General features: G+C 37.8%; 1 protein-coding gene across 11 annotated transcripts in view; it reads right to left on the reverse strand.

The window, feature by feature from the left end:
* Positions 1-10,269: 10,269 nt before the first annotated feature.
* PTPN13 (protein tyrosine phosphatase non-receptor type 13) overlaps positions 10,270-27,361 on the reverse strand; it is a 228,129-nt gene continuing 211,037 nt past the window's right edge. For all 11 annotated transcript variants that reach the window (XM_068542688.1, XM_068542686.1, XM_068542695.1 and 8 more), the window contains 8 exons: positions 25,766-25,821; positions 21,793-21,899; positions 20,072-20,220; positions 18,142-18,232; positions 15,498-15,835; positions 13,834-14,049; positions 12,950-13,012; positions 10,270-10,562 (listed from right to left, as the gene is read on the reverse strand). In XM_068542688.1, coding sequence (XP_068398789.1) covers positions 10,467-10,562; positions 12,950-13,012; positions 13,834-14,049; positions 15,498-15,835; positions 18,142-18,232; positions 20,072-20,220; positions 21,793-21,899; positions 25,766-25,821 — 1,116 coding nt within the window. In that variant the 3' untranslated portion in view covers positions 10,270-10,466. The remainder of the gene's footprint in view (positions 10,563-12,949; positions 13,013-13,833; positions 14,050-15,497; positions 15,836-18,141; positions 18,233-20,071; positions 20,221-21,792; positions 21,900-25,765; positions 25,822-27,361) is intronic.

Below are 27,361 nucleotides of genomic sequence, written 5' to 3' on the forward strand. Positions count from 1 at the left end.
TTTTGTGTGGATTGTGACTTGGAAAAGGACCCCTCTTTGAGAATGTATTTGGTTCCTTTTCAGGGAGTTCTTTTTGGGGGTTAATACACATATTTACTAGCTGCTGTGTATACTGTCAGTAGATTAAACCCATCCTCCTTCTCTATTCTGACATTATTAAAAATATGTCCCATATATTTTTCTATAACTTTGGGCTAAATATGTACATGTTTATTCCATTTTGAATTTATTTTTCTCTATGGTGTGTTAAGAATCTAATTGTCCTAACATCATACATTGAATGATTCATCTTTTCTCTACTGATATGAAATACCACCTTCATCACATAACTTCCTATATAATGTGTTTTTGTTGGACTCCATTTGGTTCCATTTTTTCTATTTGTAAATTTTGGAGTGTGAGAAAGTGTATTGTCTGAGATTTAGTGCTTTACAATTTTATTTTGTAAGTATACTCAAGAACTTGTGGGTTATATATATAATGACAATGATTATTATGGTATTTTCACAAGTAAGGACATCTTTGTGGTAGTACAGAAAGAGCCCCATTGGGTGTCACAAGTATATTTATATGGAAAAGAAGTACACACATGTGTGACATGATTGTTAATTCTCAACTGCTGCAGTGAACATAGTAGAATTATATGTTCAGAGAGCCCCAGTTCTAAAATAAGCATTACCATGAGTTTTAAAGGATCCACAAAAAAGGAATTTCTAAATTGTTCCTCTACATAGGCACCTAACATAAAATGGTAAATTCCAGTGCTCCGTTCTGAAGTATTAACTGCATGGTCAGTATTTACCACAATCAGGACAGGTCTGGAGAGAAGTCTACCAAAAGCCATCCATTAAGACAGAAACAACACAAATCAATGTAAGGGTTTGAAAGTAGTCACATTGGAAGACTGCCATTTCCAGAGATGGTTTGTAAACATGTTACTGAGAAGAACTAGAAATAGTCAAGTTGTCCAGGAGGCCACACATTATCTTTAAAAAGAAGAATGTAACTAAACAAAAGCTCTAACTGAATAAATTTTATTCTAACTGATCTCAATAATCATGCATTCATAAAAGCAGGGCCTATATGAAGCTCAGAAGGGGGGCCAGAGAAATAATGTTAAGCAGAATGAGTCCAGCTCTGTGTCTGGAAAAGAGCCAGGTGGATATTTGGGTAGCAGAGTGTAAAGAACACGGGCTTTGCCAGGGATACTTGTTGTGATCCACTTAAAGAGCTAGGACGCTTCAGGACTTGTGGGTTGAAGTCAGGTAGTCCTAGAATTGAATCCCAGCTCTGTTATTTGGACAACCTTGAGCAAGTGATAATCCCCCTGGACTTCAGTTTCCTTTCTTAAAAAGGATGATATGCTGCCCACTAGCGGGTTGGAACCAGTCCTGGGATGCCCTGGGCTCTGCAGCCAGCTGCCCGGAGACCCTGCCCAGTCTACCAATGGGCTGGCACTGGTTTTGGGAGCCTCTAGGCTGTGCAGCCAACCACACTGGGACCTAACACTGCCCACCAGTGGGCCAGCAGCCACCGCACTAGGCAGGGCCTGGCAGGCAACAAGGCCAGCGCCAGCCTCGCCTAACAGCATGCCCACTGTAGTCAGCCCTGGCATAAAAAAAGGGCCCATGCAGCCAACATAGGGGGAACCCCTAGAGCATATAGCTCTGGTGAACAGAGAGGAGTGTGCTGCTCAGACCCATAGAATGTCTCCGACATAAGGACACTTCTCTAAGATTGGGAAACATAACCAACCTACCTAATACATACAAATACATACAAACACAGAGAATTAGGCAAAATGAAGAGACAAAGATATATGTTCCAAATGAGGAACAAGACAAAATCCCAGAAAAACTAAGTGGAGATAAGCAATGTACCCAATAAAGTTTAAGGTAACGATCATAAAGATGCTCAACAAACTCAAGAGGAAAATGGATGAACACAGTGAGAAGTTTAACAAAGAGCTAGAAAATATAAAGAACCAAACAGAGCTGAAGAGTACAAGAACAGAAATTAAAAAATATACTAGAAGGAATCAACAGTAGATTAGATGATATGGAAGAATGGATCAGTGAACTGGAAGAAGCAGAGGAAATCACTCAAGCTGAAAACAAAAACAAAAACAAACAAACAAAAAAACAGTTTAAGAGACCTCCAGGACAACATCGAGCATGCTAACATTCACATTATAGGGGTCACAGAGGAGGAGAGAGAGAAAGGGGCAGAGAACATATCTGAAGACATAATAGCTGAAAATTTCCCTAAACTGGCAAGAAAAAAACAGGCATTCAGGTTCAGGAATCACAAAGAGTCCCAAACAAGATCAACCTAAAGAGGTCCACATTAAGACACATTGTAAGTAAAATGACAGAAATTAAAGTGAGAATCTTAAAAACAGCAAGGGAAAAGCAACTAGTTATGTACAAGGAAATTCCCATAAGACTGTCAGCTGACATTTTAGTAGACACTCTGCAGGCCAGAAGGGAGTGGCACGATATATTCAAAGTGATGGAGAAAACCTACAACCAAGAATACCCTACCCAGGAAGGCTATCATTCCGATTTGAAGGAGAGAGAAAGAGTTTTACAGAGAAGCTTTAAAAGCTAAGAGAGTTCAGCACAACTAAATTAGCTGTACAAGAAATGTTGAAGAGATGTCTCTAAGTGGAAAAGAAAAGGCCACAGTAGAAATATGAAAATTACAAAAGGAAAAATCTCATTGGTAAAGGCAAATATACATTAAAGGTAGTAGATCAACTACTTATAAAGCTAGTAGGAAAGTTAAAAGACAAAAGTATTAAAATCATCTATATCCAAAATAATTAGTTAAGGGATACACAAAACAAAAAGATGTGAAATATGATGTCAAACACATTAAATGTGGGGAGAGGGAGCAAATATGCAGGGCTGTTACAATGCATCTGAACTTGAGATCAACTTAAATTTATATATATATATGTTTATATATGTATGTGTGTACAGAGCTTGTTATATTTAAACCTCATGGTAATGACAAAACCAAAAATCCAAAATAGATACACACACACCAAAGATAAAGGAGTCCAAACATTAAAGATAATCATCAAATCCTAAGGGAAGAAAACAAAAGAAGAAGAAAGGAACAAAAAAGAGCTTCAAAACAACCAGAAAACAATGAACAAAATGCCAGTAAGTATATACCTATTAATAATTACTTTAAATATAAATGGACTAAATGCTTCAAGCAAAAGACATAAAGTGGCTGAATGGATTTAAAAAGAAAAAAGACACATATATATGCTGCCTACAAGAGACTCACTTCAGATCTAAAGACACACACAGACTGAAAGTAAGGGGACTGAAAAAGGTATTGCATGCAAATGGAAAACAAAAGAAAGTTGGGGTACCAATATTTATATCAGACAAGATAGACTTTAAAACAAAGATTGTAACAAGAGACAAAGAAGAACACTACATGATGATAAAGGGATCAATCCCACAGGAAGATATAACAATTGTAAGTATATATGTACCCAACATAGGAGCACCTAAATACTTACAGCAAATATTAACAAACATTAAGGGAGAAATTGACAGTTACACAATAATAGTAGGGGACTTTAACACCTTACTTACCTCAATGGATAGATCATCCAGATGGCATATCAATAAGGAAACACTGGCTTTAAATGATGCATTAGACAAGATGGACTTAATAGATATTTATATAGAACATTCCATCCAAAGGCAGAATACAGTCTTTTCAAGGGCACATACATGGAACATTCTCCAGGATAGATGAAATGCTAGGCCACAAAACAAGTCTCAGTAAATTTAAGAAAATTGAAATCATATCAAATATCTTTTTTGACCACACTGCTATGAGACTAGAAATTAACTACAAGAAAAAAAACAAAACCTGCAAAACCCACAAATGTGGAGATTAAACAATGTGCTACTAAACAGCCAATGGGTCACTGAAGAAATCAAAGAGGAAATGAAATAATACCTGGAGACAAATGAAAATAACACAATGATCCAAAATCTTTTAGCAAAAGCAGTTCTAAGAGGGAAGTTTATGGTGATACAAGCCTACCTCAGTAAACAAGTAAAATCTCAAACAACCTAACCTCATTCCTAAAGGAAAAAAAAAAAAAGACCAACATAACCCAAAGTTAGTAGGAGGAAGGAAATAATAAAAATCACAGCAGATATAAATGAAATAGAGACTTAAAAAAATAGAAAAGCTCAATGAAACTAAAAGCTGTTTCTTTGAAAGGATAAACAAAATTGATAAAACTTTAGCTAGATTCATCAAGAAAAAAAGAGGGCCCAAATCAGAAATGAAAAAGAAGTTACAACCAACACCACAGAAATACAAAGGATCATAAGTGGGAATTCCCTGGCAGTCGAGTGGTTAAGACTCTGCGCTTCCACTGCAGGGGGCACAAGTTTGACCTCTGGTTGGGGAACTAAGATCCCACACTCCATGCAGTGTGGCCAAAAAAAAAAAAAAAAGGATCATGAGAGATTACTAAGAATAATTACATACCAATAAAATGGACAACCTAGAAGAAACCGACAAAGCCCTAGAAATGCACAATATCTCAAGACTGAATCAGGAAAAAATAGAAAATATGAACAGCCCAATTATCTAAATTATCTCAGTTATCAATGAAATTGAATCAGTATTTTAAAAATCCCAACAAACAAAAGTCCAGAGCCAGACAGCTTCACAGGTGAGTTCTACTAAACATTTAAAGAAGAGTTAAGGGACTTCCCTGGTGGCACAATGGTTAAGACTCCACGCTCCCAATGCAGGGGGCCTAGGTTTGATCCCTGGTCAGAGAACTAGATCCCACATGCATGCTGCAACTAAGAGTTTGCAGGCCACAACTAAGGAGCCCACGTGCCACAACTAAGACCTGGTGCAACCAAATAAATAAATAAATATTTAAAAAAAAAAAAAAAAGAGGAGTTAACACCTATCCTTCTCAAACTTGTCCAAAAAATTACAGTGGAAGGAACACTTCTGAACTCATTCTACAAGGCCAGTGTCCCCTTGTACTAAAACCAGACAAAGAAACGCCCCCTCCACACACACACAAACACAAACATTACAGGCCACTATTACGGATGACCATAAATGCAAAAATCCTCAACCAAATTCAACAGTACATTAAAGGATCATACACCATGATCAAGTGGGATTTATTCCAGAGATGCAAGGATGGTTCAATATCCGGAAATCAATCAATGTGATACACCACATTAACAAACTGAAGAATAAAAATCATATGATCTATTTCAATAGATGCAGAAAAAGCTTTTGACAAAATTCAACATCTATTTATGATAAAAACTCTCCAGAAAGTGGGTATAGAGGGAACATACCTCAACATAATAAAGGCCGTATATGACAAGCACATGGCTATCATAATACTCAATGGTAAAAAGCTGAAAGTATTTCCTCTAAGATCAGGAACAAGACAAGGATGCCCACTCTTGCCACTTTCATTCAACATAGTATTGGAAGTCCTAGTCATAAAAATCAGACAAGAAAAAGAAATAAAAGAAATCCAACTTGGAAAGGAAGAAGTAAAACTGTCACTGTTTGCCGATAACATGATACTATACATAGAAAATCCTAAAGTCAACACCAGAAAACAACTGGTGTTTCTAGAACTAGAGCTCATCAATGAATTCAGTAAAGTTGCAGGATACAAAATTAATATATAGAAATCTGTTGTGTTTCTATACACCAACAACAAACTATCAGAAGGAGAAATTAAGAAAATAATTCCATTTACAATCACATCAAAAAAGAATAAAATACTTAGGTATAAATCTAAGGAGGTGAAAGACCTGTAACTCAGAAAACTGTAAGATACTGATGAAAGAAAGTGAAGAAGACACAAACAAATGGAAAGATATACTGTACTCATGGATTGGAAAAATTATTATTGTTAAAGTGACTGTACTACCCAAAGGCAATCCTTATCAAAATACCAATGGAATTTTTCACTGAACTAGAACAAATAATTCTAAAGTTTGTATTAAACTCAAAAGAACCTGAATAGCCAAAACAATACCGAGAAAGAACAGAGGTGAAAGCATCACACACTTTGATTTCAAACTATACTACAAAGCTACAGTAATAAAACAGTATGGTACTGGCACAAAAACAGACATAGATCAATGGAACAGAATAGAGAGCTCAGAAACGATCCCACACTCATATGTGGCATTAATCTACAACAAATGAGGCAAGAATATACAATGGGAAAAAGACAGCCTCTTCAATAAATGGTGTTGGGAAAACTGGACAGCTAAATGCAAAAGAATCAAGCTAGACTATTTCTCATGCCATATACAAAAATAAACTCAAAATGGATTAAAGACTTAAATATAAGACCTGAAACCATAAAAATTCTAGAAGAAGACATAGGTGGTATGCTCTTTGACATGGGTCTTAGCAATAATGTTTTGGCTATGTCTCCTCAGGAAAGGAAACAAAAGCAGAAATAAACAAGTGGGACTATATCTGACATTATCGAACTGTAGAATCAATCCCAGCAACTGTCTACTTCTGAACTTGTTTTCTTAAAGAAAGAAACCTCTAATTTGTGTAAGTCTGTAGGGCTAGTTTTTGCTTACTTGCAGTCAAGTGCAATTCCAAATTGATATATTAAAATTTAGATTGGATTTAAAATATTATGCAGGTCAATGGAATATTTGGTACATTTATCTCCTCCATAACAAGGTACCTTGAATTATGTAAAATGGGAACACATTGTCCACCGTCAAGACATCTGACTGAAGGATTGCTTTGGTGAGTTGTTAATTTCTTGGATGTATCACATTGCATTTAGATAACTAGACATTTTTTTTTTTTTGGCCTCCTTGTATCTCTGTTGCTGTGTGTGGGCTTTCTCTAGTTGTGGCAAGCAGGGGCTACTCTTTGTTGTGGTGTGCGAGTTTCTCATTGCAGTGGCTTCTCTTGTTGTGGAGCACAGGCTCTAGGCACACGGGCTTCAGTAGTTGCGGCACACAGGCCCTAGAGTGCGCGGGCTTCGGTAGTTGTGGCGTGTGGGCTCAGTAGTTGCGGTGCACGGGCTCTAGGGCACATGGGCTTCAGTAGTAGTTGTGGTGTGTGGGCTCAGTAGTTGTGGCTCACAGGCTCTAGAGTGCAGGCTCAGCAGTTGTGGCACATGGGCTTAGTTGCTCCACAGCATGTGGGATCTTCCCGCTCCAGGGACCAAACCTGTGTCCCCTGCATTGGCAGGCAGATTCTTAACCACTGCACCACCAGGGAAGTCCCAAACAGACTTAAAACCAAGAGATCTAGCAGGCTGTTTGGAACTACAGATGTGAACACCTGACCTTTTCTCAATAGCCATTTCTCTTCTTTTTATCATAATACAGAAATATTTCTATTAATGACATATACCAAACTTGGGGACAAAATGATGTATCCAATCTTGCAGTGACTATATTAAGATACATTCTTTTAAAATATACAACTTTAGTTCAGTTTTATAAATAGATTCCATCATGACTTGTGCTTCTCCTTCTATAGCAGAGAGTTGTCTGTCACTGGGAATCAGCTGCTCAACCAACTCATTTCCCAGCTTCCTTGTGCTTAGGGGCCCTGTTTGGCCAGTCCTTGCTGATATGGCAAGTGATGTGCTTTGTTTCCAGGCCTGCCCAGCTCAAAAAATCCCCCACAGGTGTTCCTGCTCTTTCCCCCCTTTCTGGCTGGGGAAATGGAAACGATTCCCAGGATGACCTTGGAAGCTATGTGTTGATTACAGAAACTCCATCAGCCTGGGTTCCTAACAGTCAGAGGGAGGAGAGCTGCCCTGCTGAGCTGTTCTCTTGCCCAGATCTCTTAGATAAACTTCTATTATGTATGAGCCATTATACGTTTGGGTGTATATTTTATAGTACTTAGCTATCTAATGTGCGTTAGGAGCCAAGTAGTATTTATTCATTCATTGGCTATTGGAGTGTCTCCATGTGCCACCCTGGATCTGTGGCTTCGCCATGCTTTCTAACCAGCGTGGCCCTAGCAAATGGCTCACCCTATTCCATGGAAGTGGAGCCACATCCCAGATGAGGGCAGTAGCATTTTTACTGTAATTAAGTTTCCAGAGCTTCCCTGTTGGTGCAGTGGTTAAGAATCCGCCTGCCAATGCAGGGGACACAGGTTCAAGCCCTGGTCCGGGAAGATCCCACATGCCGCGGAGCGACTAAGCCCGTGCGCCACAACTACTGAGCCTGCGCTCTAGAGCCCGCAAGCCACAACTACTGAGTCTGAGTGGCACAACTACTGGAGCCCGCGTGCATAGAGCCCGTGCTCCACAACAAGAGAAGCCACCGCAATGAGAAGCCCGCGCACGCAACAAAGACCTAACACAGGGCTTCCCTGGTGGCGCAGTGGTTGAGAATCTGCCTGCCAATGCAGGGGACACGGGCTCGAGCCCTGGTCTGGGAAGATCCCACATGCTGCGGAGCAACGAAGCCCGTGCGCCACAACTACTGAGCCTGCGCGTCTGGAGCCTGTGCGCCGCAACAAGAGAGGCCGCGATAGTGAGAGGCCCGCGCACCGCGATGAAGAGTGGCCCCCGCTTGCCGCAACTAGAGAAAGCCCTCGCACAGAAACGAAGACCCAACACAGCCAAAAATAAATAAATAAATAACTATGCCCTACGACAAAAAGAAAAAAAAGAAAGAAAAGAAAACACATTAAAAAAAAAAAAGACCTAACACGGCCAAAAATAAATAAAATAAATAAATTTATTAAAAAAAAAAAGTTTCCATTCAGGGTTTGTAAATCGAAACCCACATTTTCTTCCCACAGTTTCCATTTCCTAGCTACATTCTTTCCAGACAAAGGATCCTTCTCCAGCTTTCCCCCTCCATTTCTGTTGACTTCAGATGGTAGCTAATCACCTCCAGCTGTACTGGCTCCTAGACCCTGCTGGCCTTGTTTCCTGTGCTTATGACAGGAAAACAAGGTCTCATGATTCCAACTCACTCAGTAGTTTCTAAAAATCTTTTAAAGCAGTAGAAACCTTTTTTCCAAATCTTTAGCTACAACTCAATCTGTAGAAACTGTTCTGATTGAAGTGGAAGTGATGGTGGTGATACTTCTCTTGCCAGATTCAGAGCCACTTCTGAGGTAGGATTCAAACTTGCTACCTGCTGAGGAGTCACACACATCCCTGTGGGGTTTTGTGCATTTCCTGACCCTGTCTTCTGCCCTTAAATAGCCTCACCTCTTCAGGAGTAGGTCCCAGAAAATCATCGCACTTGGGTCAGATCAGAAATTCCAGTTAACTAGCTCAGAATTGGTCAATCTTATGAGAAGGAACCAAGCAGTTTCTGGGGTCTTGGGATGGCATCACTCACAACTGAGTGGAGGAATGCTGTCACAATTAGGAGTTAGTGAAATATGTTCAGTATTGAGAATCAGAAGCAGGTTCTTTGAAGCTGATCTCTTCCCTTTAGGCAGAATCAAATATAAACCTCCCAGGTAGTGTGATATTGTTTTCTTTCATGAGATAGTCTGAGTTTTACAACAAGTAAGACTTGAAAATTCTGACTCATGTACAGGTCAGGCTCACGGGAAGGCAGCAGGAAGGGAGAATGAATTTCTTAGCCACTGTTAGTCAGTACTTGATCCTCACCATCAGAGCCTGGAAGATCTACCAGGGGTTCTGACAGCACTCCCAGGGCCTGTGGCTGGCACAACCGGGACCCAGTAGGGATATGGAAGTTGGGGTCCAGAAGTTCCTGCCTTCCCAGAGGCCTGGAATGTTGTTAAAAAATAGCACACTGAAAATGTTTAACTTGTCTGCACACACTTTTGGCTTGTTCATGTTTTAATGTGTATTTTTATTTACAAAGTGAGATGATGTATAACATGATGCAGTTACAAACATTGGATATGTCCATTTTCATGAAAAAGTATATAAATATATTACAGGAAGTTCTAGATAGTAAACATTAGAAATTGATATAGTAAACATTTGCTACCTTTTTTTCTATGCCAATATTACTGTCATTTAAAGCTTAAATACTGGTTTCAAGTATCCCCTATAAAATAGCTCTAGTTTTAAAAAAATACTGGAAAATAATTTCGCTATAAACAAGATTGGTGCGTTAAAAATTGACTCAGTGTGTCCTTGTAACAATGTCAACTAGAGTCAAATGCTGCCTTAATCATCCCTAAGATCTGCATTATTCAGTTAGTGTTAAAAAAATCTTTGATAATTATCACAGGTTAAAGTAGCTGTAAACATACAGCATTTACCATTATTTATTGTTATTAAGAATGCCCCTCTAAGGTAGAGGAGAATAAGCATAATGATGTTTTATGGACTTACTGCCCTGTGATCTTTATTTTAAATGGACAGCAGGAGCGTCTGCTGGAAGTTAGCAGAGAAATGGACAGACATCCAGAAGGCTGTTCTTGTCATGTCATTTCAGAGGCGGGGCCTGCTCTTTCTCCTCTTCTTCAGCTTGAAGACGTGTCAGGACATAAAGGATGACTTGATAGCAGAAAATATACTGATCCTATAGCCGCCCCCCCCCCAAAAAAAAGAGGAAATAAAAAAGAGAGGGAGAGAAGACTTTAGATGTATAATGTGAATATATATATATACATATAGCTTCACCACTACTGGAAGTGATGCTTGAGTAATTTTGAAAATATGAAAACTTGTGTTATAGGGTTGAATGTAAGAAGCAGGGTATAGAATTGTGCACTGTCACAAAAATTATAAGAAACAGAAACCAGATTGACAAAATGTGGAGGGAAGAAGCCTTGGGGGTGGGTGGTGAGTGCTAACTGAAGTTGTCTCTGATGGGTGGGCCACTTCTATTTTTTTGTGCTTTGGTGATTTTTATGATTTGCTTTTATAATGGAAAAATAAACTTCCTACAAAATTTCCTCTAGACTTATTGAACTCATCTTGATGTTTTGAAATGTCAAGAAATTAATACCCAAGGAACTACACAAAATAACTGTCTTTAAATATTTTGGAACAAAAGAATATTTTTGATTTCAAAAATCAATGTGTTTTTGAAAATTAACTTTTTCAGTGAAATTAACTCTCTATTAAGTTGACAGTGCAGGGATCTGAGTTTTCCTGTTATTTGGCAAGGAATTAATGAGCCTGAAAATAAATGGGAAAAATTCACAGTATACTAAGTGGAAAATAACAGTAATAACTACAGTTGAATCTCATTTAAAACAGTTGTGTGCACGTGAGCACACACATTGTGCACTAAAGAATGTTCGGAATGTTGCCTAAAATGTTAACAACTCTGAAGAAGAGGAATACAAGTAACCCTTTTATTTCCTTTTGCCCATTTGAATTTTAATTTGCCCACATTTTCCACACATTTATCCTTGACTTTCTCTCACGCCACAAACAATCCATTAGCAAACACTTCACATAATGCCCTTTTCTCCCTACATCCACACTCACCACTCCAATCTGGGCCACCATTGCTTGCCACCTAACCAACCTCCTGCTTCTAACCCTGCACCCTCCTTCCCAATTCAATTTGGTCTTGTTTTAACACAGCAGCCAGAGTGGTCCTTTAAAATGGGAGTCAGATCATGTCATTCTATATAGACAATTCTGCGATGGCTCCATCTCACTCAGAGGAAAGCCCAGGCCCTGGCCCTGTCACCTCCTCACTCACTTCCCCTCCGGCTGCCTCCACCTCAGACACACTGGCCATGATTATTCTCGAACACACAAGACCCACTCCCACCTTGGACCTCCTCACAGGTGGTTCTGTCTGCCTGAAAGGCTCTTACCCCCAGACATCTGCATGACCACCTGCTTCACGTCCTTCAAATCTTTGCTCAAGGGTTACGTCCTCAGTGGCACCACTCTATTTAAAATAGCACCCCAACCTGCCATGACTCATCCTCTTTACCCTACTCTTTTTCCCTCTAAAGCACTTATCACTTTCAAAGATCCTATATCGTTTACTCAGTTAAATAATAATAATAAATAATAATAATAATAATAAACTAATAATAATAATAAATAATAATAAACTCAGGTTTATTATCTGCCTTCCTCATCACCATCCACTAGAAGATCTTTGTTATTCCATCAGGGATCTTCATCTTATTCACTGATATGCTCCAAGCATCTAGAAGAGTGCCTGGCATATAGTAGGCACTTAATAAACATCTGTTAAACAAGTGAACTTCCTGGGTCTAAAGAACTGCTTATACAAATCAGTATGTTTTTGTTACCTAGAAAAATATGACTGTGAATCAGCTTAATATTTAGGAGACTTAATTTGAATTAAAAAGGTATATGAAGGGAAAGTAGGCAAATTTAAATTTTAAAAATAGTAAACTTCTATATTCTTCAAGAGGTAGAGATAAATGAATTTATAGATATATGAAACAAGCTTCCACATCCCTCCCCCAATACAGACAAAAAGGGTAATGGAGCTATGCAGAGCAGACAGACAGTCTAAGTAATGCAGTCCCTGGGAAGGACCCAAGTCTGTAGGTCAGTGGGTGATTTAACCCATGTTTTGACTTTAGGTAAGAGAAATGAAAATGATCAAAACAGAGGATAAATGAACACTTTCCCAAGGGTGCCTTCTCCAAGCTAAGCAACTCCGTCCTCCCTTCCTGCCTTCTGGTCAATGCTGTTGAATCCATTCCCTCTCAGGAAATTTCTGTAGCAAGAAGATTACCTTTTATCTCTTTTTTAGGTTGGAAATGGGGAAGGAATGCCACTAATTACATGCTATTTTGTTCCACCCCAAATTTTTGCCCCCAATATACCATCCTATTCTCTGTAATCTATTCATTGTAGATATTGCATTTCCTCATTTTTTAAACTAAAAGGCAACATTTAAAAAAGATAGTCTAGAAATGTTTTCACAAAAATCTTCATTAGAAGGCACCAGCCAACACTCACCTCTGTCTGAACCATTCCATGTCGTTGTAGTCTCATGCAGCGCACTAAATCAGTGATGTCAAACTGCCAAAGGAAACAGAATCTGTATGTTAAATAAAAAGGATAACTGAATTTGAACCCCAAAGATTCACTAAGGAGTGGCTTACATAGATTTCTGCACCCCAATCTCCTTCCCCTTCTAGCAGTCTTGAGAAACTGTTCTGGACAAAATTAAGTTGGTGAACTGACTTTGCCATCATTTGATAATTTTATTTATGATTTTTTTTAAGAATTAGGAAGGTTATTCTATTTGAAAATCCCCAACAGAAATGCTCTTCCCTCTGAAATCTGACTAATTTCTAATATCTCCATTAAAAAAAAAAAAAAAGGCAAAGTATTTTTCCTACATTTTGCAGCTCAGAATAAAATTCCTGATTTTTTATTTTCCCAAGGGAGAAACAGACTATTTCATTTGTCCTACTTAAATTATCATGAGAGTGTGAAGAGCAAGACAGAACTGTTTTTAGCAAATTCTTCAAGAGGTAATGATTTTAATTACATATTCTGTGTACTAAGATATTCTAACATTCTAAGCATGATTTATACTAATTTAGGTTTTAAGTAAGATTATACTCTTATTAGCTTTAATTAGTAATAATTTAAAAAATTGGGAGTAATTGTTTAGAGATAGACTATTTAGCATCAATTTGCATAACAAAGTATTTCCCACCTATAGGTAACAATAACAAAAAACCCAGTAAAATAAATATAAGTTTGAAGTATTATTTCTTCTTGATTATGGCCTATGCAGTTTTGAACGTTTACTTTACTAAAATACAATTCTATGTAGTAAGAAAATTGTCATTCATACAAACTGATAAATAAAAAAAATTCCGAGTACTCACTTCAAGATCTTGACTGATTAATCCTAGAACCACATCTATGCATATCAGGGTCCCTGAACGTCCAATGCCGGCGCTGCAGTGTGTGGTGATTGGGCCCGATCTATGAATGTGTCTCATGTAAGAGATAAAAGTGAGCAAGTCGTCTGGCTGAGAAGGTGTATCGTGGTCTGGCCAGGCAGTGAAATTCAGATGAGAAATATGTCGCACCTCTCCTGTCTGAAATTGTACAACAGAATAAGTAGATAAAGGCATACTGTGTTGTTCACATATAATTAGTTCTTCTTATTATTTTGTCCTTTTAAATTTTGACTTGGTCATTGGATTAGATCCAAGGAAAAGTGAAAGACAGACTCCATCAAACAGCACACTGAGGGCCTTTATCAAGGAGGTTACTAGATCCACACTTTAAATATTGGTAAAAATGACTTTTTGGAAACCCTAAAAGCAAATTTACGTTTTGATATGAATAGCAACCTTTTTTAATGATCCCATTTCAAATTCACCTTAGATAAAAGCCACAGTCATTGCAGTGGCTTAAAAGCGCTACATGATGTGGCCCGGCTACCTCTCAGACCTAACCTCTTGCTCCTGGCCACTTTGCTCCAGCCATAGGGACCTCTCTGGTTCCTTAAAAACAGCAGGCACAGTTCAGTCTCAGGGCCTTTGCACTTGCTCTGACTGAAATGCTTCCCTCCCCCGAGATATCCCTGTGATGATGTTTTTCATCATCAACACCAGTTACCTTTTCATTAGAAAGTAAGGTCCATGAGGTCAGGGATTTCCTTTTGTTTGTGTTGTTAACTTCTGAATCCCTATATTCCATAACAGGGCCTAAGCTCTATAAACATGTGTTGATTAAATAAACAAGTCATTTAAGGAATATTGAACAATTGTGCTAGCATAAGTAATGGGTAGGCTGGTGTAAATGAATAAGGAAGTATAATCTTTAATTCTTTGTAAAATCACAAGTCAAAAATCATGAAGGAATTTCTCAGGCTGTGTTCACATGCCACCAATAACACTGAGTCAGTAAGTTTTGTTTCTATGAAAGTAAAATTATTCTGTTTCTTTAACAAAGTTAAAACGCCAATAGGAAACACATTACTCAAACTGAGTATTACTGGGTGGAGGAAGGAAATAAAGTGAGGGGGTGTGGAGGTGAGGAAACAGTAGCAGCTTTACTTAAGGTATACCCACTTATCTAATTCAAGCTAAATTTATTCAGTGCTTAGGTGGCTGCAATAGGAATTACCTGAATAACAAACATTTATGCTACAATTGTTCCTGTATTACCAAATACATTGTCTTTATGGGGGAATATTTGCTACTTAGAGGTTTTTAAAAAGAAGTTTTATTGAGTCTACTTAGAGGTCTGACCTGAAAAATATGTTTCCAGCACATAGCTTCTGAGCCATTCTGTGCTATCTATCACAAAGCAAAGGATGATGGTTGATCCTGTAAAAGTCCTGTATTATCATTTTCATTTAATACAGTACATACTGGAGGAAACTATTTGGCAGAATTCATGAAGAGGGTCACATTTAAGCTTATATTAGATTAAGGATAGTAGATGGAATTAGTTCCACTGAAATGGGACCCAAGAAGTCATTGGCTTTTATTCAGAAACACATTGATATAATCATGGAAAGATTTAATCCACGTACCTGAATGTCTTCTAGGGTCATTGCCCTTACTACAAAGCCCTTTAGCTGCTGCACTCTCACAAGAGCCAGTCGAAGCCTGTCGCTGACCATTGTTGTTTTGCCTAGGACATTAGGCCAATAGCGCTGGCATTTGATTTTTTCCCCTTCTACTTCTTGGGTCATCATGGCTATCACTGTGGATTTTTGCTCCCAAATCATCTGCCAGAAATCTCCAACGGTTGTAGGGAGAGGTCCTTGGCAGGCAATGTAGACGAATTCTTCTCTCCCCACTGGTATCTTAATGAAGCTGGCGTTGATATATCCACCTTCATCTCCAAGAGGCACTCTTGTAGCATCGTCTGTGAATTTCCAACCACAAAACAGAGCCATCTATATCATGCATTTTTAAACAAGAGCCCTATAGACAAGGTGAGTCAAAGATTATCAGAATTTCCTCATAACCATAGATGAAATCACAAAAACATTTTAATAAACACATATTTTCAAACTGCAGTACAGTCAAATCAGTTTGCACATTTCCCTCATATTATAAGTATATTTAAGATGTCAACTCAGTTTCGGAAAAAATTAGATATTGTTCACATAGATTTGGTTGGAAAAAATCAAAATTAATAAATTAATGAATGCATTTAGAACTTCTTAATAACTAGGGAAACACAACTTTGCTACTTCTCCATTGTTATTTTAATAATGATGACAATAGTAAATTTAATATGAATGAAAATTTTGAAAATGATTTCATAAAAATTAGTATTACAGTGAAACTATTACTTATTACAAATATAATTGGCACAATTAATTCTTGCTTATCTAATCATAGTCTTTTGAGTAAGCAGCCAAAATAATAAACTAACTCAGTAAATAAAAAGGTAGCTCACTTTATTCTCCAGGCATTGTAATTTCATATAGTCAAAATACACATTTTCAAACCAAGCTCCCCCAGTAAAAAGTGTATATAAACCATCTCATCCAAGAGAATTAATCTGTATGTACTTATACATTAGAAGTCATTTCAATCTCAAATATAACTGGTTATTTCTGTGATTACCAAATTATGACATTTAGTAATAGATTTCAAAATCCTCCATCAATTGCCCTTCTATTATTTGACTTCTATCTCTTGATCCACGGAAACAAATCTACTCAGTAGTTTTAGATTTATGGCTTATCCCATTCTGCTTTGAGATACTAGTCTGCCATTTTTTTTGCCCGAAACAATTAGCACCTACTTTATGCCAAACCATGATCTATTCCATTTTAAAAATCCTGTCTAAGATTCAATTCTTAAAGGAAGTTTTCTAAAATGAATTTTGTGTCTTCCACCTTGATTGAAAAAATTCAATTGTATTATTATTTATTGCATGATTTGTCACTATTGGTTATGTTATTTATCTTTGAATTTATGACTTCCTGGCAAAGATAAGGTCAGTATGTCATATCATGTAATCCAACATGATTATATATGTAAATGTGGCTTGTGATTATTATAAGAAGTTGCTAGATGTTAATATTTTAGCCATATACATATATTCATATATATATATATTTTTTAACATCTTTATTGGAGTATAATTGCTTTACAATGGTGTGTTAGTTTCTGCTTTATAACAAAGTGAATCAGTTATACATATACATAAGTTCCCATATCTCTGCCCTCTTGCGTCTCCCTCCCTCCCACCCTCCCTATCCCACCCCTCTAGGTGGTCACAAAGCACCAAGCTGATCTCCCTGTGCTATGCGGTTGCTTCCCACTAGCTATCTATTTTACATTTGGTAGTGTACATATATATATATATTTTAAAAACCACGTTGATTGGTGAAATGGGTGAAATATGAGTAAAAAGAACTGCTATTTTTTTCTTCCTGTTATCTTAAACAATTCAAAGTACAATGTAACTTGGTAGTCCCATGGTGGCCACACACACGTATACAGCTGTTATTTACCACAGACATTTCTCTAAACTTAAAATAGTAGAATAGATTTGATTGTGACACATGAACTAAGAAATTGCTTATCTAGAAGCCAATTCCTGTTTTTAAAAAGACTTTAAAAATTCATCAATGTCTGAAGAAGTGTTTAAGATGCCTCTAATCAATTTTCAGAATACACAGATAATTTTATAAATTTATTTATTTTATTTATTTATTTATTTATTTTTGGCTGCGTTGGGTCTTTGTTGCTGTGCACGGGCTTTCTCTAGTTGCGGTGAGCGGGGGCTACTCTTCATTGCGGTGCGCAGGCTTCTCACTGCGGTGGCTTCTCTTGTTGCAGAGCACTGGCTCTAGGTGCACGGGCTCAGTAGTTGTGGCTCGCGGGCTCTAGAGCACAGGCTCAGTAGCTGTGGCACACGGGCTTAGTTGCTCTGCAGCATGTGGGATCTTCCCGGACCAGGGCTTGAATCTGTGTCCCCTGCATTGGCAGGCGGATTCTTAACCACTGTGCCACCAGGGAAGCCCCACAGATAATTTTAAAAGAATTCAGGTTGTATATATAAATTTATTTGTTACTGATGTAAATCTCTGAATGTGTGTGCCTGCGTGTGTGCACACTTACGTGAGAGATAAGGCAAACTAGTATATAAGTTTTAAATCAGTTTAAATTATATTAAACATACATTTGATTTGAAGCCAAATTGGAACTTACAGGGAAGTATATTTTTATATCGGTTCTTCCTTCTGTTTTCCTTAGTCTGTCCAATTAGACACTGATCCAAAGGTTTTAATTCTTGAAGATTCTGTAAGCAAAAGTGGAAATAAAATTAAATTTGTTGAGATAAATAGTAATTCAGTAATGATTGCAAATGCTCTTTTTAAAAATAAATTTATTTATTTTATTTATTTTTATTTTTGGCTGCCTTGGGTCTTCGTTGCTGCACGTGGGCTTTCTCTAGTTGCAGCGAGCGGGGGCTGCTCTTTGTTGCGGTGTGCGGGCTTCTCATTGTGGTGGCTTCTCTTGTTGTGGAGCACGGGCTCTAGGCACTCGGGCTTCAGTAGTTGTGGCTCGTGGTTCTAGAGCACAGGCTCAGTAGTTGTGGTGCACAGGCTTAGTTGTCTCGCGGCATGTGGGATCTCCCGGACCAGGGCTTGAACCCGTGTCCCCTGCGTTGGCAGGTGGATTCTTAACCACTGAGCCACCAGGGAAGCCCCTGCAAATGCTTTAAATGTGCAGGGTGCAAAACTGACTATTGATCAGGGCAAATTTGACCGTTAAGAAACAGATATGTCCTGTCAAGACAAATAAGCCTGCAATCCCAATACTAATTCAATATACCAGTTGTTGAAATATATTGTTGCAAATATCTTTAACATGTTGTAGTCAACTAACTTCGTGAGGCAGCAGTTTGTATCTTAATTTTAAATTTCAGCTTAAAGATGTCTATAATTTCATTTTAGAAAAAAAAAACACAATTCATGAAAATAATTTTGGCTTAAAGTAATGAGCTGGAGCAGAATTTCTTGCATTATTGTCTCTGGGGTCACAGAATATTCCACGTGGTAGAATTGTGGTAAGACAGTCCTAAATTCTAAAGTCAACTCTTTTCTCACTTTTCATTCACTCATTAATTAATCCATCCATCCATCTAGCCATCCAAGTCAACCAATATACATTGAAAATGCCTACTATAAGCAAGGCACTGTAATAAGTGCTGGGAATACACTAGAGAGAAAGAAGATGTGATTTGGGCTGTCCTGGAGACCACAGGCTACTGGGAGAAAGAGGCAGTAAAAGAGTAAACAAACAAATATTGCGATATATGCTTTGAAGAAATTAACAAGCTGCTGTGATACAGAAAAATAAACATCTGCTTTATAAAGGGTTGTGATGGAAGGTCTCTGAGATGGTAATATTTAAACTTAAGACCTTAAAGAAGAAATCACGTCTGCAAAATGGAGAGAAAGAGTATAACTTAACATTGTGAACTTGTTTCCAAATCCATACAATGGGATTTAAAATATTTTGAGCATTATACACAAAGCATCTAGCACACTGTTGAAGCTCTCAGTAGAAGTTATCTCCTTTCACTTCAGGGTCTACGAAAAGCTCAGGATGTGGGCAAGTAAGCAGATGGTTTGAGGGAGATGGGCAAGGTAGACCCCCAAACCACAGTGGTGCTACATTATTCTTTGGCCTAGTGGTAAGTAATGGATGGGGCCAGCAAGACCACAGGAGCAAGGCCTCTGAAGCACTGCTGCTTTGAACTGGGGGGCACATTCTTGGAGCTGTATTAAAATAAAAACTGTTGCTAACGATGAATCACATCTTTAGTGTATTAACTATGAAGTTTAGTGGATGGTTGGAATTGACACTTGACTTTTTAAAAAAACTCTTTAGCCTTACATATGAGGATAATCTTCAGGGAGATTTATCAAGCTCCGAAGCTGCTAAAGAGATCCCTTTAAATCAATACTATTAGGATCCTAATTAGAAAAATTAATTTACTGCTAGAAATGACAAGATGGTGCTTTTATAGTTGGAAGTTGTAAAGTAATAGACATTTTCAAGACTCTTAAAATTTCTCCTAACCTTGCAGAAAACTTTGTTGGAGAAAGAACCATTGTCAAAAGCCCCTTACCTCTAGCTCCTTAGACGGAATTCCTTGATCTAGTAAACCCCGCAACATTCGAATGACTGATTTCAACTCCGAACCGGTGTATTTACTGGAGGGAAGCACTTTGACAATGGGGAGTGTGGTGAGCTCCTCATCTGTCAGAAAGGGATGACCTAACAAGAAGACGGCAGTTGATTAAAAAAAAAAAAAAAAAAAAAAAAAATTCCCCCCAGAATTGATTTAGCCAATAAGAGAGCTAATTTTAGCCAGTAAGAGAACCAATTTGATCCTATTCTCACCTCATCTATTTTTTACAAAAGTGAGAGTCTTTGAATTAATAAGGCAATAGAACTAATAAGTAGGCAGATAACTACAATCATCAAAGGAAAATCCTGGCCATAGCAAGATCCTTGTACCCAACTTTTAAGGGAACACCTCACTGACTGTTCAGAGTTCTTAAGGCTCTTGGCTGTCAATTTCTTACAGCTTCTAAAGGAGTTTAAATTGTTTCTCTTTGCTTCTCTGGACCCAAATGGCACTGTTTACTTGATGAGAATGTATTTAGTCCTGTTTTTATTTTGCATTTAAATTAGCCTCCAAGCACATGGAGAAAAGATGAAGGGAGATGCTTCAGAAATTCCTTACAAGGGGACATTGCACTAGAAACACTGATTTCTCCCCTCTCTACCCACCCTTGGTACTCAGTGCCACTATCTCTGTCATTTGATAGTTTTCTCCATGCAAATGAAATCCTAAGGGTCTTTAGGAGTTTATCAAACAAGTGCTATCAATGTCTAAGAAGAGATATGTGTCTAACTTAGCACCTGCTCTATCTATGGAAAATGCTGATAACAGAAGGCAACTGTTATCCTGGAAAAAAGTAGGAGAGACTTCTTGCTATAGTCTGCACAAGTGTAGCTTTAATTACATCAATCAGTTGATAAAAGCATTTTGATGATGCAGCTACTATGCACGCAACAGTAATTCCAGGCACTGGGGGATCTCAAGAAGCTTAAGGTCTGTCTGGGGCGAAGACTAGTTGTGAATACAAAATCCAATCATATGAAATAACTGTAAACTTTTACAGAACTGAGTGTGAATGCAACAGGAGCTCAGAGGCTGGCGAGATGAACCTGGGTTACAGGATTTGAGCATTTCCATTGACACCAACAATCCAACTAAATCAAAAAAGTGTTAATTCGACTCCTTTAATTTCTTTCAACAATGACTTCAAATTACAAAACTGTGTTCTTTCACTGCATTAATATAACATTTCCTTATATGAAAAAAGAGAAATAAAACGCTGAATAGAACTTCATTTATCTACTGGCTCAGTATAAAACAAGAGAGGCAGTAATAGTGAGGACAGACCAACTGACTCTTGCTCTTAAAAATTTTCCTATCTTTGAGCTATTCTTCCTACTTTACTATAAATAAAATGTGCTCCTCGACTTCTTATTCCAAGATGGCAAAATTGTGACTCTGTGTTTCCACTTAAAGTATTTATATATCTATTTACATGTTTTACTCCAAGCCACTGAGAATTTTAGCCTAATAACTGTGCAAATATCTGGTCAATCAATGAATGTTGATGTTTGTCTATGTGATTTAACTTTATGTATAGAACTTAATAATGTAGACATATGGTGAAATAACATATCCATATATTCTGAAAACTGTAATTTTCAAACTTATTTTTTCTACCTATTGTTTTTGATTTTAAAAGTTGCTAATAAATTTCTTGCCTTTATTGGAATCTTCGTGGTTTGTCATTTCTATTGGCAATTCATCACTTCCCCATGTTATTTCATCATCATCATCAGTCTTCTTTTCTGCTGACTTGTGAATTAAGCTATGACAACAAAACACATTTATATTTTCTTCAGTTATGTGTCCAAAATAAATTGAAATATTATGTCCTTGAACTACATATTTCCACTACAATTATTATGGTATTTAAAAATAGATTATCTGATTTAAAAAACCTTAAATCCACAATTCCTAAAATTTATTGGTAGATATAAATTAAACTGAGGTACAGAATTGTTTAATATAGTTTAAATTTTGTCCTCAAACAAATCCCAAGTCTTTGAACCTTAGGTTGAAGGAGTCCTCTTGGGGATGGAGAAGGTGGTGGTTTGTTTCCACCCTTCCACTTGGATGAATGATTACAACTGTGTAAGTAGAGCTCTCTTTTGTTTTTTTTAACAGCTGTCTACTATTGTACTGTATGAATGATTCTTCATTTAATTACAGAAGTCCCTACTGATGGACATCAGTCTTTCACTACAATTGGGGGTGAAAAGGACACTCTGGTATCTGGGCACTCACTTAATGTAATAAAACTCAGTACAAGTTCTCATTATTCTAGGGGTGCACAGCAGATGCCATCTCTTGGGTAAGGTGGGTGGCTAGAAAAGAGAAACTAGGTAGAAGAATAACATTTAGTGATAAGATGAGATGAAAAAGGATAATGCAAAGGCCTGAATACATTTTTAACTTTCTGATACTCAGGGGAACAAAGCACAGTACCTTTTGTCTGATGACATTATTATACACCATTAAGGCAGGACATGCACTAATGCTCCCAAAACATTGTAACAGGACAGCAATTATGCTGCTTTTATGGTGGATGTTTTCCTCTGCTCCAACTAATTGTACATCACAATTAACATGTAATTTGCAAGTTCTGCATCCATGAGGTCTTTTTGGTCTTCTAGCAAGTATGCTTTGTTTGGAAGGATATGTTTTGGAGATCCTCCCATAAGGATCCTCCTTTCTTTCTCATTCTTTTGAACAGCTGCTTAGTATTTCATTGTATGAGTACACCCTAATTTATTTTGTGTCTTTTATGGTTTTTTACTACTATAAACAATGTTGCCATGAATATTCTTATAGAAATGTCTGCATACATATGGTAGTAGGATCAATTCTTAGAAATAAAATTGCTAGGTTGAAGGGAATGTACTACAGTTCTTTGAACCTATGACACGTATCGTAAGATACGCTATTCTGAATTAGGTCACAATGAGAGATACTTGGACTACCTATGTGCCAAACACCTGGAACAGCTGGCTGGGTTGTGGGTTCATAGACCCTGTCTTCACCCCGCAGTGACCCTGACCAGCCACAGGCCGTGAGGTCTCAGGGGGCCATTCCTGCAGTGGGGCCTGTGGTTGATACATGGACTTCCTTGTCCCCAAGCAAATCTCTAGGAGGTTAGAACCCAGAGTTGACTAAGTCTCTGCTTGAAACCAGGTCACAACCATGGCTTAGCAGGGGCAGAGAGGGGAGACAGAGTGAATAATAAAGCAGGCAGGTCGTGAGGGCCACCATAAACTTCGCAGGAGTTCCTTCAAAGGCATTTCTGTTAACCGTACCCTTCTGAGATCTACATGTCCTTTGAGTTCCTTCGAGGCTGTTTTTGTCTGTTTTGTGGCCTTTTTCCCCTTCATTGTTATTTAAAAAATAAAATAGTTTATATATACGTCAGCAAGCAGAAGAGTGTTTAGACTTTTTTTCTTTTTGGTAGATGAAGTATGGGAAGCGAAAGCCTTCTGAGGTTCTAGTCTAGTCATGTTATAAAGTTGAGTGTGGCCCTGCGTGCCGGAACTCTTAAACAGGTCAGCTGCCGTCACCCCATTTTTTCACACAGTGCCCAGGAGACAGGCTCCCAACAGGCCACTCTGAGGCCAACCTTCTTTGGCAGAGAGGGAGTCTGTGAAGTCCCAGGCATTTAGGGCTGCGTGGGTGGGACTAGGACAAGGTGGTGGTTAGGGGTGAACAAGTGGACAAGGCTCGGGGCCCGGCCCGCCCACCCCGCCCACCCCCAGCTTTCATCAGAGCAGTCCAGTATTTGTCTGTTTCTAGTAGTAGCTGTGTGGCCTTGGGCCACAGCACGTTCCTGCGTGCCAGACACCACTCTAAGCCCTTGAGGTGTATTGGACATTTAATCCTCACACAATCTAGGAGGTAGACAGATACTATCCCTGTTTTAGAGATGAGCTCAGGTAATTTGCTCAAGATCACAGAGTAAGTGACAAAGCCAGGACACAAACTGGGCAGCTTGATTCCAAGCCCATGTTCTTAATCTCTACCAGTTTGCCTCCCAACTGACATGGGGTTGCTCACACCCTCTCATTTTCTCTCTTTTCCTTCTATTTATCTCCCATGTTGGCCTCTGCACTTCCCCTCTGGCCCTCTCCAGTTCATTCTCCACAGTACACATCTTATCATGTCAGTCCCCTGCTTAAAAAACTCCATTTCTCTTGGGATAAAGGCCAAGGTCCTTATCCTGCTCCCTTCTCATCTTGGGCCACTCTCCTGTTTGCTCAGCCACTCTGGTCTAGTTCAGGCCCTCAGGTGCCCTGGGGTCTTTGTAGACGCTATTCCTCTGCTTGGACAATTCCACGCCATCCTTCCCCTACCCCTACCCCTGTCCTAGGTGACTCCTGTTCATTCTTCGGAATGTAAATGTCTCTTCATGGAGAAACCTCACCTACTACTTACTGTCTGAGAACATCAAGCCCCCAGGTGATATCCTCTCACAGTCTGTCATGACTTTTTACGATAAACAGCATTTATCATGGTCTATGATGATTTATTTGTGGGATTATTTGATTAATATTTGCCTTTATGCTAGACTGTGAGTTCCTTGGGTTAAGGAGCTTCTTTGTCTTGTTAACAGTGTATTTCAAGCACATTGTCTGGTTTATATTAGGTGCTCAATAAATATCTGGAGAATAATAATAATAATAAAAGATACACTATTACTTTGCTTACATTAAGAAAGAAATAATATCAGACTATAATTTTATGATCCTTCATGAGATGTTAAAATTCTTAAAAAGTGTTTCCAAGAATCAGTAACATGTTAATAAAATCTGTATGTTAATAGTGTTTTCAATTTGCCACCCAAAGAATTTACACTAATTTATTCTTCCTCCCTTCCCCTGTTGACAGGGAAGAGCCTGTATCTTATTACTATTGGTGGCTGGCCCAGATACTTGCTGATCTTTTAAATATAAAACTATGCATTTCTATGTTAACAATATGTACCCACTGTCTAACTTTACTTAGTGAAAATTCAGTGTCAATTTGCTTTTCTAGGAAAATGGAAATAGCTCCCTTTGACTGTTTGGTTATCATTTAATATGAAGCAAAATTTATGTACAACCAGTTTGTTGGCCAACAATATATATAAACTCTTCCTGATACATCATTTAGTGTTACAAAAAAAATCTTATTTTATGTTAGAAACCATTTTCAAAAAGAAAAACATTTGTGGGGGTTTAAAATGTTTCTTACCTTCTTTGGTTTTATTTTCTTATTAAAGAATGAAATTTGTGAAGTATAGAAAAATTTAGAGAAACAGAAAAATAGGTTACCTATAATCACACCAGGAGAAGGTACTATCATCATTGCTGGCACATTTCCTTTTAGACTTTTCTTGCATTTTTTCTGATGGTCAAGAGAATACATTGCTTTTTTTGAGCAATGTCATAACAAACACATTGTCACGTGTCACTAGAACCTCCTTGTAACAACATTCAGAAACATTTTTAATATTCAACCATAGTTCCATAATCTACTCAATAAGTCTCATTTTACTGGAAAAGACACATTAATTTAAAAACCAACATCTAAATGGAAATCTTGAGAGCACTTCTAAAAAAGAGAATGAAAGTGTTATAAATATTTGAAAAATTATTTTTTTACCTTTCAGTTTTTACTTTTTCTTCACAATATTCTTCACAGCCATTCATTTTGGTTGACTACAACAAAGAGAAACCAAAATCAAATTAGCCCATTGTACCAAAAAAAAAAAAAACCCAAAAACAATCTTATATAATGTTCAATTTTATTTCCTATATTTACTGTTATTGTTCATCATCATGTTACAAAGACACACGACATTCAATTAATGCATGCCAAACTGTGGCTAAGGCATCTGCAGTGGCACAAGAGTTTTGGCTGGCTCCACTTATTCACCTCACACTCATCCTGGCTTTTCATTCATTTCTTTTTTTATATATATAAATTTTATTTATTTATTTATTTATTGGCTGTGTTGGGTCTTCATTGCTGCACGCAGGCTTTCTCTAGTTGTGGCGAGTGGGGGCTACTCTTCCTTGCGGTGCGTGGGTCTCTCATTGCGGTGGCTTCTCTTGTTGCGCAGCACGAGCTCTAGGCGCGTGGGCTTCAGTAGTTGTGGCTCGTGGGCTCTAGAGCGCAGGCTCAGTAGTTGTGGTGCATGGGCTTAGTTGCTCTGCGGCATATGGGATCTTCCCAGACCAGGGCTCGAACCCGTGTCCCCTGCATCAGCAGGCGGATTCCTAACCACTGCGTCACCAGGGAAGTCCCTTTCGTTTCTTATATAAGGGATATGAATGTATAGAGGTAAGGAAAAAGAAAAAGGAAAATCTAAAGTAACAATTATTTAGATGTGCATACATGGCATGTGTTTTTACACTACTTCAATTTTAAAATCTAAAATTTCCAATGTGTTAAATTATCTTGCCCATTTATTTAATTTTAAAAATTTTTAATTGAAGTATAGTTGATTTACAATGTTTTGTTAGTTTCTGGTGTACAGCAAAGTGATTCACATACACACACACACATATATATACACACACATGTATATTCTTTTTCATGTTCTTTTCCATTATGGTTTATTACAGAATATTGAATATAGTTCCCTGTGCTATACAGTAGGACCTTGTTGCTTATCTGTTTTATTTATAGTAGTTTGTATATGCTGATACCAAACTCCTAATTTATCCCTCTCCCACCCCTTTTCCCCTTTGGTAACCATAAAGTTTTCTATATCTGTGAGTCTGTTTCTGTTTTGTAAATAAGTTCATTTGTATCATATTTTTTTCTTTTTTCTTTTTCATACTTTATTCCTTATACTGATAGGTTAAGAAAGTAAAATTTTCCTAAGTACTGATTCATAAATAATGTTTATAAGCGGGACACAAAACATTCAGTTTCACAAACAGTAATATCCAATGATCCCCGTAAATGCAATTTTAATCCTTACTTTAAGCTAAGTGCAAGAATAATACAATAAGCTAAATACACACAAAACCTGTATATGCTGAACTACAAAAGTGGTTTCCCATAGCCACACATGGTCTTAGTCAAGTACACATTTCCACAATGAACAAGTACTAACAAATAAGTTAATAAAACACTACCCCAAATGCTTATCCTGCCATCAGCTTTTTCAGCAATGCCATTCCTGCTACTGAAAGCACTTATTTTTAGAAGCTTTGATCTGGGAAAATGAGTTCTCTTAAAAACTGACAA

The sequence above is a fragment of the Eschrichtius robustus genome, chromosome 4 (assembly GCF_028021215.1).
Source record: "Eschrichtius robustus isolate mEscRob2 chromosome 4, mEscRob2.pri, whole genome shotgun sequence".
Taxonomy (NCBI): domain Eukaryota; kingdom Metazoa; phylum Chordata; class Mammalia; order Artiodactyla; family Eschrichtiidae; genus Eschrichtius; species Eschrichtius robustus.